General features: G+C 39.5%; 1 protein-coding gene and 1 non-coding gene across 2 annotated transcripts in view; one reads left to right on the forward strand and one right to left on the reverse strand.

Annotated features, from left to right (window-relative positions):
* GTF2H3 (general transcription factor IIH subunit 3) overlaps positions 1 to 17,363 on the reverse strand; it is a 21,560-nt gene extending 4,197 nt beyond the window's left edge. The window contains exons 1-9 of the mRNA XM_024758616.1: positions 17,280 to 17,363; positions 14,207 to 14,286; positions 8,241 to 8,347; positions 7,681 to 7,847; positions 5,390 to 5,452; positions 4,475 to 4,504; positions 4,298 to 4,326; positions 1,466 to 1,540; positions 638 to 691 (exon numbers count right to left, since the gene is read on the reverse strand). Coding sequence (XP_024614384.1) covers positions 638 to 691; positions 1,466 to 1,540; positions 4,298 to 4,326; positions 4,475 to 4,504; positions 5,390 to 5,452; positions 7,681 to 7,847; positions 8,241 to 8,347; positions 14,207 to 14,286; positions 17,280 to 17,292 — 618 coding nt within the window. The 5' untranslated portion in view covers positions 17,293 to 17,363. The remainder of the gene's footprint in view (positions 1 to 637; positions 692 to 1,465; positions 1,541 to 4,297; positions 4,327 to 4,474; positions 4,505 to 5,389; positions 5,453 to 7,680; positions 7,848 to 8,240; positions 8,348 to 14,206; positions 14,287 to 17,279) is intronic.
* On the forward strand, positions 3,685 to 3,789 carry LOC112408870 (U6 spliceosomal RNA). Its single transcript, XR_003005028.1, has one exon. It is a non-coding gene; the product is annotated as a U6 spliceosomal RNA (small nuclear RNA).
* Positions 17,364 to 17,426: the final 63 nt, after the last annotated feature.

A 17,426-nucleotide genomic window follows, 5' to 3' on the forward strand; every position in this document is an offset into this window, starting at 1 on the left:
GCAAAAAAAAAAAAAAATACTTTTCTGTGTTGCTTGAATTTGTTTAAATGTGTAAATTACTTTTACAAATTCAATCAAATCATTGTGTAAAATGTAAATAAAAATATCAAAGAAACCAGAGAGATGTTGGTGCTCTAATCTAAAGCATCATACAGGCTAATCCCCAAAAATGTGTGGGGACTTCCTTGGTGGTCCAGTGGGTAAGGCTCCGAACTCCCAATGCAGGGGCCCAAGTTCAATCCCTGGTCGGGGAACTAGATCCCGCATGCCGCAACTAAGACTCGGCACAGCCTAAATAAGTAAATAAATAAATAAATAAATAAAATATTAAAAAATAAAAATGTGTGAAGACTGGTAGATGAAAAGCATTTAACAAAACGTAAGAGAACACACCACGCTTTCATAACCACCAACACCAAGCATTCATTTAAAATATACCTTTTGGGCATCCCTGGTGGTGCAGTGGTTAAGAATCCGCCTGCCAATGCAGGGGACACAGGTTCGAGCCCTGGGCCGGGAAGATCCCACATGCCGTGGAGCAGCCGTGCGCTGCAACGAAAACCCAACGCAGCCAAAATAAAATAAACAAATAAATAAATAAATTTATTTTAAAAAATAATAATAAAATAAAATATACCTGTTGGAGGAGTCCTGAATCGGAGTCTAACACACAGGCATCAATCAAAATATTCTGAAATGAACATTTCAAAAAATATTATAGGAATAACAATGACTACCTTACAGTGAGAACCTACTATATGCCGGACTCTATTCTTAAAATGGCTCATTTAACATGAATAACTTTGCAAGGTAGATATTTGATTTTCATTTTACAGCTGAAGCACCCAGGCCTTGGCCGGGTGGTGGTCACAGAGCCAAGGGGAAGCAGTGCTGTCACCCCCAGTCTGCCTGTCCCCAAAGTCCATTGTCTTTTCACTATATCATGCTACCACTCCAAGATGGAGAATATTTTACATGGCTATAGTAGCACTTTAGGTTAAAACTGAAGTTTTAAGGAAGTTTTTTTTTTAACATATCAAAGAAGAAAACGTATTAGTGATAACTCATCTGAACACTTCAGTTATTTGCAAAGTAAAAATATCAAATCTTTTTAAGACCTCCCTGAAGCAAAGAGACAGAGAAATTGAAGCAAGGTATGCAGCAAACTATAAAACCTAGAATTCTTAGCCTGGGGTCCAAGGATGGGCTAAATGGTTGCAGGAATACCACAAAACTATCTGCAAAACTGTTTGAGTGCATATTTTTCTGGGGACCCATCAGATTCTCAAGGGTCCAGGACCCAAAATAGAGAAATGACTAGTATTGTACAAAATATGGATTCCAGATTCCCAATCCCTTAATAAGTATCTAGTCAGAATACCTCTCTAAGTAGGTCATTCAAACAATAAAATTAACTCCTTCATTATGAAACCAATATTCTTTAAAAAGAAGGCTCTCAATTCACCTGCTTCTGTGCTGCAAAGATGACATTCATGAAGTTCATATACTGCAATGTGCTGTCTTCTGCAGCCTTAATAACCTAAAAATCACATCCATGTTAATACCTTTCAGCCACATCCTAGCATTCTCACTCAAATGTCATCACAATATACTACAAATTACAACCAATATCATCTTTCTAATTTGTCTTTGAAGTTATTATTAAATAATACCTAAAACTGTAAAGATGACTGCAAAAATCTCCCCCAAATCCTATCCCTCAAGAAATAACCCTTGTTAATAGTTTCTAAAGAACACTTACGTGGCCATGTATATATACTCACACATACACCCCCCAGGATGATACTCTATCTAGTGTTCTGCAACCTGCTTTTTCAGTCCACAATATCTGGGGGGAAAATCTTACATCAATAAATCTGGATGTAACCATCCTTCATGCTGAGTTCATAGATTTCCACCGTTTAACCAATTATCTATAGAAGACATTGAAGCAGTTTCCAAACTGCTCTAACGAACGCTCTCATCTACCCTTTGCACAACTCTCCGATTAGCTCCTAAAATCATCAGTGAGATTACTGAAGTGTCTGCACATTTAATTTTGATACATATTACCGAACTGCCCTCCAGAAAAGCTGTACCAGTTTATCCTCCCATGGGCGATGCAAGGGAATAACCACTAGTAGGGCTGACCATATTTCCGAATGCTAACTGGTCATTTTCATTTCCTCTTCTGCAGATTGCTCGTTTCCCACTTGTTTCTTTAGAGTCAACCCTGACTTTTAAAAATTAATTTACAAGAGCTCTTTTTTATTTTAGAAAGATTACATTAATCCTGTCAGGTAGCTGTACTGAAAGTACTTTCTCCTAATAGTTTTTTTTTTCCCATCCTTGTTTTGGGGGGTTTATTTTTTTGAGGTCTTACGCTTCCTTTTAAAGTTTCATATCATGCTTAGCAAGATACTCATCAACACAAGACTATAAACAGATATTTTCTTCTAGAGCTTTTATGACTTGAATTTTTACATTGAAGTGTTTGATCTTTACTAGAACGTGTTTAGGTATAAGCAGTGAGATCTAGCTTTGCTTTCCCGCAAATGGCCAATCAGCTGGCCCAGTACCTTTTACTGAATAATCCATTTCCCTCCCACTAACTTGAAGTGTTTCGTTTATCATATGTCAAACCCCACTGTACCTGGTTTCTGGACTCTAGTCCTTTCCATTATCTGTTTGCCTACTACTATACCAGAACCACAGTTACTGTAGCTTTATAATGTGTTTTAATGCCTAAAGGAGTGTGCACAAAGAAGAACAAAGAGAACTGCTCACTACCCAGTTCTACAAGGGTTAACGGGGAACTCACTGCAGCTGCCCACCGACAGCACACCCTGAGAGGAGTTCAGGATGAAAAACAGGATGAGGGACTCTGTGCTTTGGATAAATAGGCCTTTAGATAGTTAGATGCATATCTCAGGAAGAATTTCAATGACCCCAGATTCTTGCCTCTTCGCAGACAAGAACTGAAAAAAGAAATAGAAAAGCACTAAAATCACTAACTTGAGATATCTGTTCTTCGTGATTAGCAGTAATCTTTTACCAAGATATATGCTTGACTGCATGAATTTCCTAGCCAAAAAAATCACATATAAACTGGCTTCTCCCCTACCTCTTTGGGGCAGTTTCCTCACAGCTGACTGGCTGTCTCCTGGGCTATAATCCTCAGTAAGACTCTGGATAAAACTTACAACTCACAACTCTTATGTTGTGTGTCTTTCTTTAAGTCAACTGGAGCAAGTGCCTGCCTACCATTTTCTTTCAGAAAGCTCCTGGCTATTCTCATTGATTTATTCTTTCAGATAAACTGTTGGCTTTCTTAAATCCCCCCACTCTGCCAGGAAAAAAAATCTGATTAATATTCTCAGATTGCATTGAACTTACAGTTTAATATTGGAAAAATTGACATTGAAGAATAAAGTATGGAGCTCCAAAAACTAGTGGTTACCAGTGGGGAGAGGGAAGAGGGGAGGGACAATATAGGGGTAAAGTAGTAAGAGGTACAAACTATTATGCATAAAATAAGCTACAAGGATACACTGTACAACTGTACAAAAATATGGGGAATATAGCCAATATTTTATAATAACTATAAATGGAGTATAACCTTTAGAAATTGTGGATCACTGTATCATACACCTGTAACATAAATAATATTGTATGTCAACTATACTTCAATTTAAAAAAAATACAAATTTTATTGGAACCATACAGAGAAGATTAGCATGGCCCCTGCGCAAGGATGACACGCAAATTCGTGAAGCGTTCCATATTTTTAAGTGAGACAGTGGCATGGACATATATATACCACCAAATGTAAAACAGATAGCTAGTGGGAAGCAGCCGCATAGCACAGGGAGATCAGCTCGGTGCTTTGTGACCCCCTAGAGGAGTGGGATAGGGAGGGTGGGAGGGAGGGAGACGTAAGAGGGAGGAGATATGGGGACATATGTATATGCATAGCTGATTCACTTTGTTATAAAGCGGAAACTAACACACCCTTGTGAAGCAGTTATACTGCAACAGAGATGTTAAAAACAATAATAAATAAATAATAAAGTACGAATTTTAAAAAGAAAAAATATGGCTCTCCATTTATTCAATCATTTCATGTCTCTCAGAATTTTCGTTTTTCATCATAATCAATTTTACGTATTCCTTGTTAATTAATTCTGGGTACTTAATAATTATTGTTTCTATTATAAATGGGTCTTATTTCCCATTATGTTTTCTAATTGGCTTTAGCTGGTATAAAAACATCGTTCTGATATCTTTTTAATCTTACCAATATCCTTGATTTCATTTCCTGATTATCTATAAAGAGATAAAAACAGTGTACAATTTAACTGAATCTTATTAAACATATTACATATAAGGTTTTCTCACCAATTTTTAAACAGTACCTGAAAGTTATAGTAGTAAAATAAAGATTACAGTCTCATAGAAGAATGTAGGCGCCTACCTTTAACATCCTTGCTCATTCTATGAATGTCTTATTTTCTTAGCATTAAGGAATTTAAAAATATTATTTCATAAATACTAATAGTAAACAGAAAAATAACCTCAATTTTAGTTAAATAAATCCAGCATCCACCCAGCTGAAAAAAGGAAAAGCTCCAGGGCCCACAATAAACACATAAAACAAGACTGATTGGGAGCTTCCAATTACTAACTCTGTAATCAAGTGGGCTTTGTAACCCGACCAAAATATGATCTTTATCCCAGAAAATTAAAATTAGTAGATTTGATTGTTCTTTGATTATCCACCTGCTTGTTCTATGATTATCCACCATGTCCTGGATTTGAATACTGGGAACACAAGTAAATCAATACACCATCAAATGAGATAATGAATTTGAAAAGCATACCCAGATGATCAGACACCCCCAATCAAGGTCTGGACAGACTCAATATTGTACAAAACTAACAAACTAAATTACTTAAGACTGAGAAAATATCACACAAACATAATCAAAATGCTTATAAAGGTGTGCAAAATAATGCATTCTCCCGTAGAGAAGCAGCTACTCATTTAATAAGCCCCAGGGTTAGTAAATGGCTTTTTAAATCAAACCCTGCTTCCAACACGAGAGACGAAAAAAAATTTTTTTTTGCATTTGTCTAATAAGAAGCAAAGAAGCATCCTGAGGAACAATGCATTACGAGCAAGACATGCTGGAGAAACTAGAGTCTTCTTGCTCTTAGCTTGTCCTAAAAACATGTCAAAGCCAAGATAAACTACTTTTTGATTATCTACCACTTTAGAATACTCATGCCTTCCATTAACATGGGCACCCAAGGTTCTGAGAACTATCACAAGTTCAGATCTCTTTATTACAAGAAAACACCTTCTGAATGATTAAAACACAAAGGATACAGCAAAGAGCTTTGGCAAGGGATCCTGCCAGCAGAGTTTCTGTATGTTGACCCTCTATGTCACCTGTAGATAACAAAAAACATTAAAAAGGGAATTTTTAGGTCCTTTCTTGACCTAAAATCATTTTCAAACCAAAGCATTCTTCTTCATGAATGAAATCAGATGACATCTTCAAACTGGGTTTAAAAACATAGATAAGCAATTTTTAAACATTTTCTCAATTTAAAATACCCCGGTGGTTGGGGGCTGAAGGGGCAGGAATGGGGGGTTGTTGTTCAATGGGTATAAAGTTTCAGTTTTCGATGATGAAACAGTTCTGGAAATGGACAGTGGTGACTTTGCACAACAGCACGAATGTACTTAACACCACTGACCTGTACACTTAAAAATGGTCAACATGGTAAATTTTATGTTATAAAAAACAGATAATAAAAAATATCCTGGTGTTACTGGGGAAGGTTGTGGTTGCTCAATGACCTAAGCGGTAGCAGAGGCCCTGTGCAACTGCAGGCAGCCTGGACAGTGGCCCCTGGCCAGGCCCCGAGCCCTTCCCACTGCCTCCCACCTGCCTGGGAAAGCCGTGAAAAGAGGACTGGAGAAAGTGCCCTGGCTGTGGGAGGCAGGGACAAGGTTTACAACTTATTCGGAGACTTGAGTGAAAAACAGTCACTCTCATAAAAATAAAAATTCTATACCTTCAGCACAAGAAGGTGGGGAGCCCAGATTGACACGCTGTGCGAACAGGGCCTGCAACTGGTCCAGGAGCACTGATACCCCATGGGGAGGTCAGACCAGGAAAGGTCTGGAACACTATACTGAGAAGTTGGGACTTTGCCCTGGGGGCCAGTGGTTGCTCAAAACATGATTCGAGAACCAGCTGTAGGAATATCACCAGGGAACTCAATAGAAACACAAATTCTTGGGCCCTCCCTAAACCCAGTGAATCAGAAACTATGGAGTGGGGTTCAGTATTTCATTTTAACAAGCCCTCCAGGTGATTTTTAACATTTTTATTGGGGTATAACTTACAGATCACAAAATTATCTTTTTAAGCACACAAGTCAATGATTTTTAGTAAATTTATAGGGATGTAAATCCTCGCCACAATCCAACTGTAGAACATTTCCATCACCCCGAAAGATCACTTGGGTCCATTCCCATCACTTCTCTGCTCCTCCCCAGCCCCAGAAGACATCATTAATCCACTTTCTTTCTCTAGAACTTCCTTTTCCCTACAGGTGATTTGGACACAGGAGACAGATTGAAACCACTGCCTGCAGGCAACAGGGAATCAGCAAAAGGTCTTTAAGGGCAGGAACAGCAGCTCTGATATTTAAGATGATACCTCTAGAGGCTGAGTAGAAAGACTGGAACGGAGAGAGACAGGAGTCGGTTAAGAAGTTAGTAACAACGATCTAGAGCAAAGGCTCTCCACCTGGGCAACTGTGCCCCACGGGAGACATTTGGTTCTCACAACCGGGGGATATTACAGCATCCAGTTGGTTGAGGCCAGGGATGCTGCTAAGTATCCTTCACAGCACAGGAAAGCCCCACAATAAAGAATTACCCAGCCCAAAATGTCAGCACTGCCAAGGCTCAGCTAGATGGCAGGTAATAAGGGGTCAGACTTTGGAGATACTGCTGAGGATAGATTAATAGGATCTCATAGCTGACTAGATGTTGGATGAGGAGGAAGGAGTCAAAACAGAAAATTTTGGAAAAGTAGGTGGCTGGGGGGGTGACAGAAATAGGAAATGGAAATGGTGGTCTGAGAGAAAAGACAAACTGGTCTGGGCCGTGTTAATGAGACTGTGGGACATTTAGGTGGAGACATTTGCAAGTTGAAAGAAAGGCTAGATTAGAGACAAAAACTGGGAAGTGTTCATAAATAAATGATAATTAATGACAAGAGTGGATGAGAACACGCAGAGGGAGAAAATAAGAAAATAACCCGGCAGAATAAAAAAATGAATATATTTTTAAGAAGAAAGAAGAAAAAGTCAGAAATGGAAGAAAGAATGGTCCAAAAAAGAGGAAAAATAGGTCAACAGGCTATCCTCAGAAACCAGAGTATTTTAAGAAGCGGAGGATGGCGAACAGGGTCAATGCTGCAGAGGTCAAGCAGCTAATGCACAGGCTTTGATGGAAAAGATTTTTTAAAAGAAAAGAGAGAATGAAGTAAATAGTATCGAGATCCTCAAAGTTTTGGACTCAAAGCCTCAAGGACCTCCACACTCAACTCCACTTGCAAACAGCAATAATGGAAGAAAAAAAAAGCTGAAAGCAGTTACTCTTGGTCATTAGATCTTTGATCTCTTCAACAATAACTTCATTTGCTGCTGTTAGCAACTCATATTTTCCATCTTTGCTTCCTGAGGGAGTAAATTCAGAAGAAGCGTTGCCAGGGTCTCCAAAGAAGTCTCCGAGTCTGCCATTCTTTCCAGGATATAAGAATCGACTGAAACAGAAAAACAAAACACCAAAAAGAACCTAGTTACACCAGGACTTGAAGCCCTCACTAAACATCAAAGTGAAATCCAGCACACATAACAAAAACCACACCAATTCCAGACTCTCAAGATTCCATAATAAATTTCAGTTTTAAAGAATGCAGAAAATAGGCAAGTGGGCAAACATGAGTCTACCACCACAGAATATCTTGATGATTCCACTGTTTTCTTAAAAAACGAGAAGAATAAAGAAGGTACTGGGTTACCGTCTCTTGAAATGCTTCATACCAAATTCTTACCGACTACTAGTTTATTATTTGAGGTATATTTATCTACCCCAGTAATAACTGGTCCAAGGGTCCCTAAGCACTGAACAGGAAGAGTAATCATAATGGTCATACCTTTCTTGAATGTGACTTGCTATCACAGCAAGTTTGTTGGAACGATTCATGAATAAATGAGAATTTCCTAGCACCATCACTGCATCTATGCATTTTGATAAAGTAAACTGTTGAAAAACAGAAGACAAAAGAAAGGTAAATTAGCTATCCAAATAGCTATGTCAGGTCTTGAAATGATTAAGATTTCATTTAAATTTTAGACAATTATTCACTTCTAAAAATTTGCTCTGGAGCTCCCCCCCTCCAAAGTCATATGCAAAAACATTTGAAACCTACAGTTTTCCAATACTGAACAGCACAGACTTGCCCATTTCTGACTTGCTTAGAAAAACAACACATGGTAGGTCAGATCCCACAGAGCAGAGCAAAATGAAGGAAGAATTGCTGTTGGGGGATGGGACTGAACTGGGGAAGTAAGGAGATATGGTCCTTTTTTATAAACATGATGACTGATTTGTGCTAGAGATGACCTAAGTATAATTTAGTCAGTAGCATCAATCTTTACTAATACCGGTTATAGAGAATTGCCCTTACTTTTTCTCCTCCCTTACATAACTGTCTACCTGCTGCATTTTCATCCTCCACGATAATGAGAACAGTCCAATTTGAAATATAAACCCAAGAAAGACAAAAATTCCAACTGAGACAAGAAATCATATGCAAAGACATTCATTTTCACTGTTATTTTTCCAGCTGTTATACTGTTAATTGATACAACCTATTTATTCATAAATAAATATATTCATAGCAAAAATATGGATAAACCTGAAAAAAAGAAACTATAGCTTTCTAATTTTACTTATGAAACCAATTCTACATCACTACAATATTCCACAAATGTTTTCTGCATAACATTCAGGGAACAGCAAACATATCACAACTTCTATGATAAAATTACTAGCAAACTATTGCTACATATGGAATAGACAATTAATATATACTGATTAAATTGGTAATTGTAAAACTTCTGAATTCATTCATTAAGTATCCTGAGCACCTATTATGTGCCAGGCGAAGACCCCTTCTTTCATGGAGTTTACATTCCGACAAGTACTAATATTACTAAAAAAACACAGGTGGATATTTTTATAATCATGTAATAAAGCATGTTTCTCTTAAAGAAATACTTCAAGCAGAAAATAAAACTGATAAATTTCACTCATTCTATTTTTGAAAATGTAAAACAAACCTATTAAAATTTCTGTATGGTAAAAAAAAGACTAAACAAAAAAAGTGAGGGCTTCCCTGGTGGCGTAGTGGTTGAGAGTCCGCCTGCCGATGCAGGGGACGCAGGTCCGTGCCCCGGTCCAGGAAGATCCTACATGCCACGGAGCGGCTGGGCCCGTGACCCATGGCCGCTGAGCCTGCGCGTCCGGAGCCTGTGCTCCGCAAGGGGAGAGGCCACAACAGCGAGAGGCCCGCGTACCGCAAAAAAAAAAAAGTGAGAGGCAAATTACAAACCGGAAAAAAATAATTGCAACGTATGACAGATGAGTTAACCTTTAATATAAAGAGTGTCCACAAACCATTAAAAACAAATAAACAAAAGGAATATGCAAAGAGAAAAATGGGCAATGCCCCAGAGGAGAAATACAAAGGACCATTAAATATACGAAAAGCAAATTGAGATCATTTTGGTACATCATACTGGCAAAAGATAAAATAAGGAAACAGAGCATCTTGTGTTGGTACCAAAAAAAAAAAAAAAAAAAAACCCAGAATCCTCATACACCACTGATGAGAGTTCAAAATAAGACAGTCTTCCTGGAGAATATGGTAATATGCAGTGATATACTGGTCTCGCTGTACAATGAAATTCTACTCAGCAATAAAAAGGAATGAACTACTGATGCATGTAGCAACATGGACAAATTTCAAAATAATTATGCTGAGTGAAAACACCAAACCAAAAAAGAAAAAACAAAAACAAAAAACTCTTTCATTCCATACATATAAATACCTAAAATACGCAAACTAATCTATAGTGACAGAAAGCAGATCACTGGTTGCCTCGGGAGGGGACAGGCAGAGAGGTGGGTGGGATGAATTCAAAGGAACAGGAAGAAACTTTGGGGGTGATGGATCTATATGTTCATTATTTTGATTGTGGTGATAATTTCATGAATGTATACATAAGTGAAAACATAACAAATTAAACACTTAAAACATAACAAAGTAAACACGTGCAGCTCATTGTATGTCAACTCTGGCTTGATAAAGTTATTTTTTAAAAAGACACCATTCAGAAAATGTCCAACTTAAAAATTTTTAAATTGGGCAAAATATTTGAATACAAATTTCACCAAAGAAAATATATGGATGGCTAATAAGCCTACGAACGAAAGACTCAACATCATTAGTCATTAGGGAAATGCAAATTAAAACCACAATGAGATATTACCACCTACACTAGAATGACTATAATCAAAAAGACAGACAAGTGTCAGCAAGGATGTGAAGAAAAGACTGGAACTCTCATACATTTCTGATGGGAATGGAGAAGAGTGTACCAACTTTTTTTTTTTTTGGCCACTTCTTTTTATTTTATTTTATTTCATTTATTTATTTTATTTTTTGGCTGCGTTGGGTCTTCGTTGCTGTGGGCTGGCTTTCTCTAGTTGTGGCGAGTGGGGGCTACTCTTCATTGCAGTGCATGGGCTTCTCATCGTGGTGGCTTCTCTTGTTGCGGGGCACCAGCTCTAGGTGTGTGGGCTTCAGTAGTTGTGGCTCACGGGCTCAGTAGTTGTGGTGCACAGTCTTTGTTGCTCTGCAGCATGTGGGATCTTCCTGAACCAAGGCTCGAACCTGTGTCCCCTGCAGTGGCAGGCGGATTCTTCACCACTGTACCACCAGGGAAGTCCCAGGGTGTACCAACTTTTGAAAAGTTTGGCAACGTCTTAAAAAGTTCAGTCTAAACTTACCATATTACCCAGTAATTCAACTCATAGGTCTCTAACTATTCAAGAGAAATGCAAACATATGCTCATACAAAGACTTGTTTGTGAATTACCAGCATTATTCATAATAGTCAAAAAGGGGAAACAATCTAAATGTCTGTGAACAGATAAACAAGAGGTATATTCATTCAAAGCAGCTTTTTTTTTTTTCTTTTGCAGTACGCGGGCCTCTCACTGTTGTGGCCTCTCCCGTTGCGGAGCACAGGCTCCGGACATGCAGGCTCAGCGGCCATGGCTCACGGGCCCAGCCGCTCCGCGGCATGTGGGATCTTCCCGGACCGGGGCACGAACCCGTGTCCCCTGCATAGGCAGGCGGACTCTCAACCACTGCGCCACCAGGGAAGCAAGAGGTATATTCATACTATAAAATACTGTTCAGTAATAAAAAGGAACCACCAATATATGCTACAACATGGATGAACCTCAAAAATATTATGCTAAGTGAAAAAAGCCAAAATCAAAAGACTACCTATTACCAAAACTCACCCAATATGAAAAAATCATTCAAATAGTTTAATTACTATTAAAGAAATTTAATTCATAGTTTAAAACTTCACCAAAAAGCAATCTCCAGGTCCAGACAATTTCATTGGAGAACTATACCAAAAGTTTAAAGAACTGATACCAATTCTAAATAATCTCTTCCAGAAAACAGAAGAGAACACTTCCCAATTCATTTTATGAAGCCAGTATCACCCTTAAGCCAAAATCAGCCAAACACAGTACAAAAAAGAAAAAAAACACTATAGACCAGCATCTATCATAAAATAAATAAAAACTGAATCCAAGTGGGGTTTATTCTGAGAATGCAAAGCTGGTTCGATATTTGAAAATCAATCAGTGTAATCCACCATATTGACAGGCTAAAGAGAAAAATCATTAATTGATGCAGAAAGATCATTTGACAAAACTTAACATCCATTCATGATAAAAATCTCCAAGCAAAACTAGGAAGAGAACTTCCTGAACTTGATGAAGAGCATCTACAAAAAAAAGCTACAAATTACACCATACTTAACAATGAAAGACTGAATGCTTCCCTCTAAGATCAGGAGCAAGGTAAGGATGTCCACTCTCACCACTCTTCCTGAATGTAGTACTGTAAGTCTTATTAGTACAATAAAGCAAGAGAAGAAAATAAAAGGTATGTGCATTGGAAAGGAAAAAAATAAAACTGTGCCTACTTGCAGATGACATGACTGTCTATTTAGAAAATCCCAAGGAATCTACAAAAACACTGCTAGGGGGGCTTCCCTGGTGGCGCAGTGGCTGGGAGTCCGCCTGGCGATGCAGGGGACACGGGTTCGTGCCCCAGTCTGGGAAGATCCCACATGCCGCGGAGCGGCTGGGCCCGTGAGCCATGGCCGCTGAGCCTGCGCGTCCGGAGCCTGTGCTCCGCAACGGGAGAGGCCACAACATTGAGAGGCCCGCGTACCACAAAAAAAACAAAAAACAAAAAAACACTGCTAGGACTAATAAATAAGTTAAGCAAAGTCCCAGCATATAGGAGCAACACACAAAAATCAATCATATTTCTATATACTAATATTAAACAGGTGGCAACCAAAATTTGAAACATACTAATTTACAATTGCTAAAAAACGTGTATTTAGGTATAAATCTACAAAACTTGTCTGATGAAAACTGATAAAACGCTAATGAGCAAATTCCCTGGCGGTCCTGTGGTTAGGACTCTGCGCTTTCACTGCTGAGGGCCCAGGTTCAATTCCTGGTTGAGGAACTAAAATCCTGCATGCTGCAAGGTGCGGCTAATAATAATAACAGCTAACATAAAAAAGTCACAACAGCAAATGCTGGTAAAGATACGAAGAACTGGACCTCTCATACTTTGCTGGTGGGAATGTAAAATGGTATAGCCACTCTGGAAAACGGTAAAGCAGTTTCTTATAAAATCAAACATGTGATTAACATAAGACCCAGCAGTTGCACTTCTGGGCATTTATCCCAGAGAAATGAAAGCTTACATCCACACAAAAACCTGTATATAGATTTTCAGAGCAGCTTTTTATGTAATAGCCAAAAATTGGAAACCGCCCAAATGTGCTTTGATAGGTGAATGATTATACAAACTATGGTACATCACACCATGGGCTACTGCTCAGCAATAAAAAGGAGAAACTTTTGTACATGGAACAACTTGAATAGATCACGGGCATTATGTTGAGTGAAAAAAAGCCATTCTAAAGGTTGCATACGGTCTGATCTATTTACATAACAAAATCCTAGAGATGAAGAACAGATTAGTAGATTAGTACCAGGGACTAGAAAGTTACAGCAACCATGAAGGATGCCTCCACCAGGGAGCTCCTGTGCGATGAAACAGCTCTGTATCTTTTTATTTTTATTTTTATTTTTTTCCAGCTCTGTATCTTGATTCTGGTTGGGGTTACACAAATCTTACATGTGATAAGACTGCAAGAACTAAACATACACACACAAGTGGATGCAAAACTGCTGTGATTTGAATAAAGGCTGTAGATGGTACTGATGTCAATTTCCTGGTTTCGCTATTGCACTACACATTATATAAGATGTTACTACTGGGAGACGCTGAAGCCAGGGCACACAGGACCTCTCTGTACCACTTTTATAATTTCCTGTGAGTCTGTAACTATTTCAAAACAATATATTTCAAAATAGAAAGTGTTTTTTAAAAAAGACTACATATTATATGGAATCGATATATGAAATGTCCAGGAAAGTCAACACAGAGACAGAAAGTAGATCAGTGGTTGCCTACAACTAGGGGGTAGAAGCAGTGACTGCAAACAGGCACAAGGGAACTTTTGGGGGAAATAAAAATGTTCTAAAATGGAATTGTGGTGATGGTTAAACAACTTTACTGTGATTTTTACTTTAAAAAAACACTGAACTGTACATTATAATGGTGAATTTTATGATATGTAAATTATACCTTAATAAAAAAGCAACATAAACATATACTCAGTCAAACCAGAATTATCCAAAAGCCTTCTCAAGCAATCTTACCTGAGATTCCTTTAATGCTTGCTTTCCCCACCAAATTGGGTTGGTATCAACTATGATAACCAGAAGATTCAATTCATCTTCTGAAAATATTAACAAAAAATAAAAAACATTAGCCTCATAAAAGAGAAACAAAGCTAACATTCTCGATTTGTAAATTAGATCCAGAGCAAGAACCACTACGTGCCTTTACATGTTTATCATCCTACAATCATGAAATAAACACAAGGCCAAGTTCTTTTAAAGATTTAAAGCTCTGGGGGCCCTTAGCAAGCTCTTGCTTGCCTCCTGTACATCTGTACCTTTCATGCACTAGAATGTAAGCGTTGTGAGGTGGGATTTTTGTTTCTTTTGTCACTGCTTATCCTCTGCTCCGAGCACAATGCCTAGCATGTGGTGGATGATCAATAAATATCTATTTTATGAATCCAAAGACATACGCATTTTAAACAGCTGGTCAAGGACAGAAAGCACTGATTAACCAGTAGTTAGAATCACTAGTAGAATTTCAGGCATGGAATGGCGCGGGGAGGGGGGTAGATTTAAAGGGAGACACAGAATCAGTTTGGCTCCAAGTCCAACAAATCACCTAGCAGCAAGGCCAATTATACTTAGGAACCAATCTTTAAAAGGTGAAAACGAGGGGAATTCCTGGCGATCCAGTGGTTAGGACTCCGAGCTCTCACTACAGAGGGCCCGGGGTTCGATCCTTAGTCGGGGAACTTAAATCCCATAAACCGTGAGGCCAAAAAAAAAGAAAAAAGAAAAAACAGGTGAAAACCAGAGTGGAAAGCACTTGCTATGTCAAGATTTTACTGTGAAAAAAATTAGGCTACTCTCTACAAAGTGACAGACACAACTAAAGAGGCTAACTTAACATATTATTATATTATATTCATTCAACAAACATCTACACTAAGTACCAGTGTTAGGTGTTGGGGATAGGTGTTGAGGATACTGAGTCCAAGCCCTCAAGGAGCCTACATTCTGAGGTGACAGACATATGAACCCATAAGCACACACTGTTTCGAAAAACCCAGGATGTTCATTTAATAGCAAAAAGCAACAATGCCTTTCCTGCCCCCATACTTTCCACCCTCCAGTTCCCTGTTCCCTATATCAGAATAATCCCACCCCATCTTTGATGTCTGCTTACATACCCAAATCCTATTTACTCTCTAAGGCCCCAAACCAATGCTACGTCCTCCCTAGGTCTTCCAACAGGTCCTGGTTCCCCCATCTCAGGAGACTGGAAATCTCAGCCCCTCTGCATCAGGTGCGGCACGTGTAATCCTATCATCCCATCCCATGCTGACAACTCAGCAAGGGACTTATTGCTATCTTTTGCTATCTTTCACCACTTATAAGATGTACTCCTTCCTTTCTTTTCTTTTCTTTTTTTTTTTTTTAAGTTTGACAGATGCTGAACTGAGGATGGTATCTTACCCTTATGACTGATCACATTTTATTTTCTCTTAGTGGTATATTAAATAAAATAAAAGCACGTTTCATAATCAATACTATCTTAGATTAGGGGAAACATGGTATTTCTCTTTTGCAAGAGAAAGTAACTTGCTCGAAGTCACATGGCCTGCTAGCAAGTAGCAAAGCTAACACCCAACTTTGAAGACAGATCTGCTTGACTCTAATGACTGTGGCTTTTCAAAGCCCCACTGCCTACTTCTCAACACCAACAGCATCACTTCTCTTCTCATGACAGCACTCACTACCTCATTTTACACTTAGCTGTGTTTCTGATCTCTCTTCCCAGCTCTGCCCTCTAAACCGTGGACTCCTCAAAGAATGAGAAATGAATAACGTAATGTTGCATAAATCACGGAAGAAAGCGCCTGGCACAGAAGAGGCACTTAATTGTGTCTCCCACAGGCCCTCACTCCTCTACCCAAAAGCCTTTGGCCTTATTCTCCATCAGGTCCCACCTCCCAATTCTCAGGGCCTTCCTTGCTACTATGAAGCCTGAGAAAAACAGAAAGTGCCGCCTGTCAGGAGAGGTGTGTCTCCATATACACATGGAATGTCCCTATGAATCTCCTTCTTTGGGTCTCTACCTCCGCATTTGTAGACAGGGGCCATACAAGGTCTGCGCCCCTCGCAGGGCTGTGATATTGATTAAAACAGATGAAGGATGCATGCACAATTGTTATGGCCTCTGAAAGGACCTATTTCTACTCTTGCTCTCCGCAGTCCATTTCCCACACAGCAGCCAAAGTAATCTTTTAAAATCATAAATCAGGGACTTCCCTGGAGGTCCAGTGGTTAGGACTCCACGCTTCCACTGCAGGGAGCACAGGTTCTATCCCTGGTCGGGGAACTAAGATCCCGCAAAATACTGCGTGGCCAAAAAAAAAAAAAAAATCGTAAATCAGATAGTAAACCTACCTTGCTTAAAGCCCTAAAACGGCTTTGTATTACACTTAAAATAGAGATCAAGCCCCACAAGGGCCCTGCACCTGGCTAGCTCCCTGATCTCACCCTTCTAGCCCACCCTGGCCTTTTTTCTCCCTTTAAGATATCAGGCTCTATAACTGGTAGCTTAATGTATGAACGAAAGTCTCTCCACCTTCCTCTACCCCCGGGTGCCCCCTTTCCGTCTTCCCATTGCAATGTAGTGGCTCAACTTGCCACAGGGTCTTTATAAAATCACTCAAGTCTTAGTTTCAATATCACTGGTCTTCCCTGGACCCCTATCGAAAGCAGCTCCTTCTTGATCATCCCCTAATCACAATCGACCCCATCATCACTTTATATTGTTGTCACAGCTCTTGTCACCCTTCGAAATTATTTTTATTTACTTGCCTACTGTCTGTCTCGCTCACTAGACGGTAACCTCCACGAGTCTGTAACGTTCTCTATGTATCTCCCAGGGCATGAAATAACGCCGGGCACACAAGAGGCGCCCCAAAAATATTTACTGAATGAGTACATTCGCTACTCCTCTAAAGACCAAACAAGCTCCACCCAGCCCCCAGAATATATTGATACTCCATTTGGCCGGTCCTGGCCGGGTAAAGTCTGCTCAGCCCCGGGGTCCGGGTCCCGCCATCGCAGCACTCACCGTCTGAGACCATAGCTGCCCGTGTCCCTCAGCGAACAGCCACTTGCAGTCAAGCGGGCCTCCGGGGTACGGCGCACCCCAACTTCCGGCGCCTCCGAGTGACGTAAGAGAGTGCTGGCTCGGGCCGCCAGCCGTAGCCACAGCCCC

The sequence above is a fragment of the Neophocaena asiaeorientalis genome, unplaced genomic scaffold (genome assembly GCF_003031525.2).
Source record: "Neophocaena asiaeorientalis asiaeorientalis breed wild unplaced genomic scaffold, Neophocaena_asiaeorientalis_V1.1 scaffold77, whole genome shotgun sequence".
Taxonomy (NCBI): domain Eukaryota; kingdom Metazoa; phylum Chordata; class Mammalia; order Artiodactyla; family Phocoenidae; genus Neophocaena; species Neophocaena asiaeorientalis.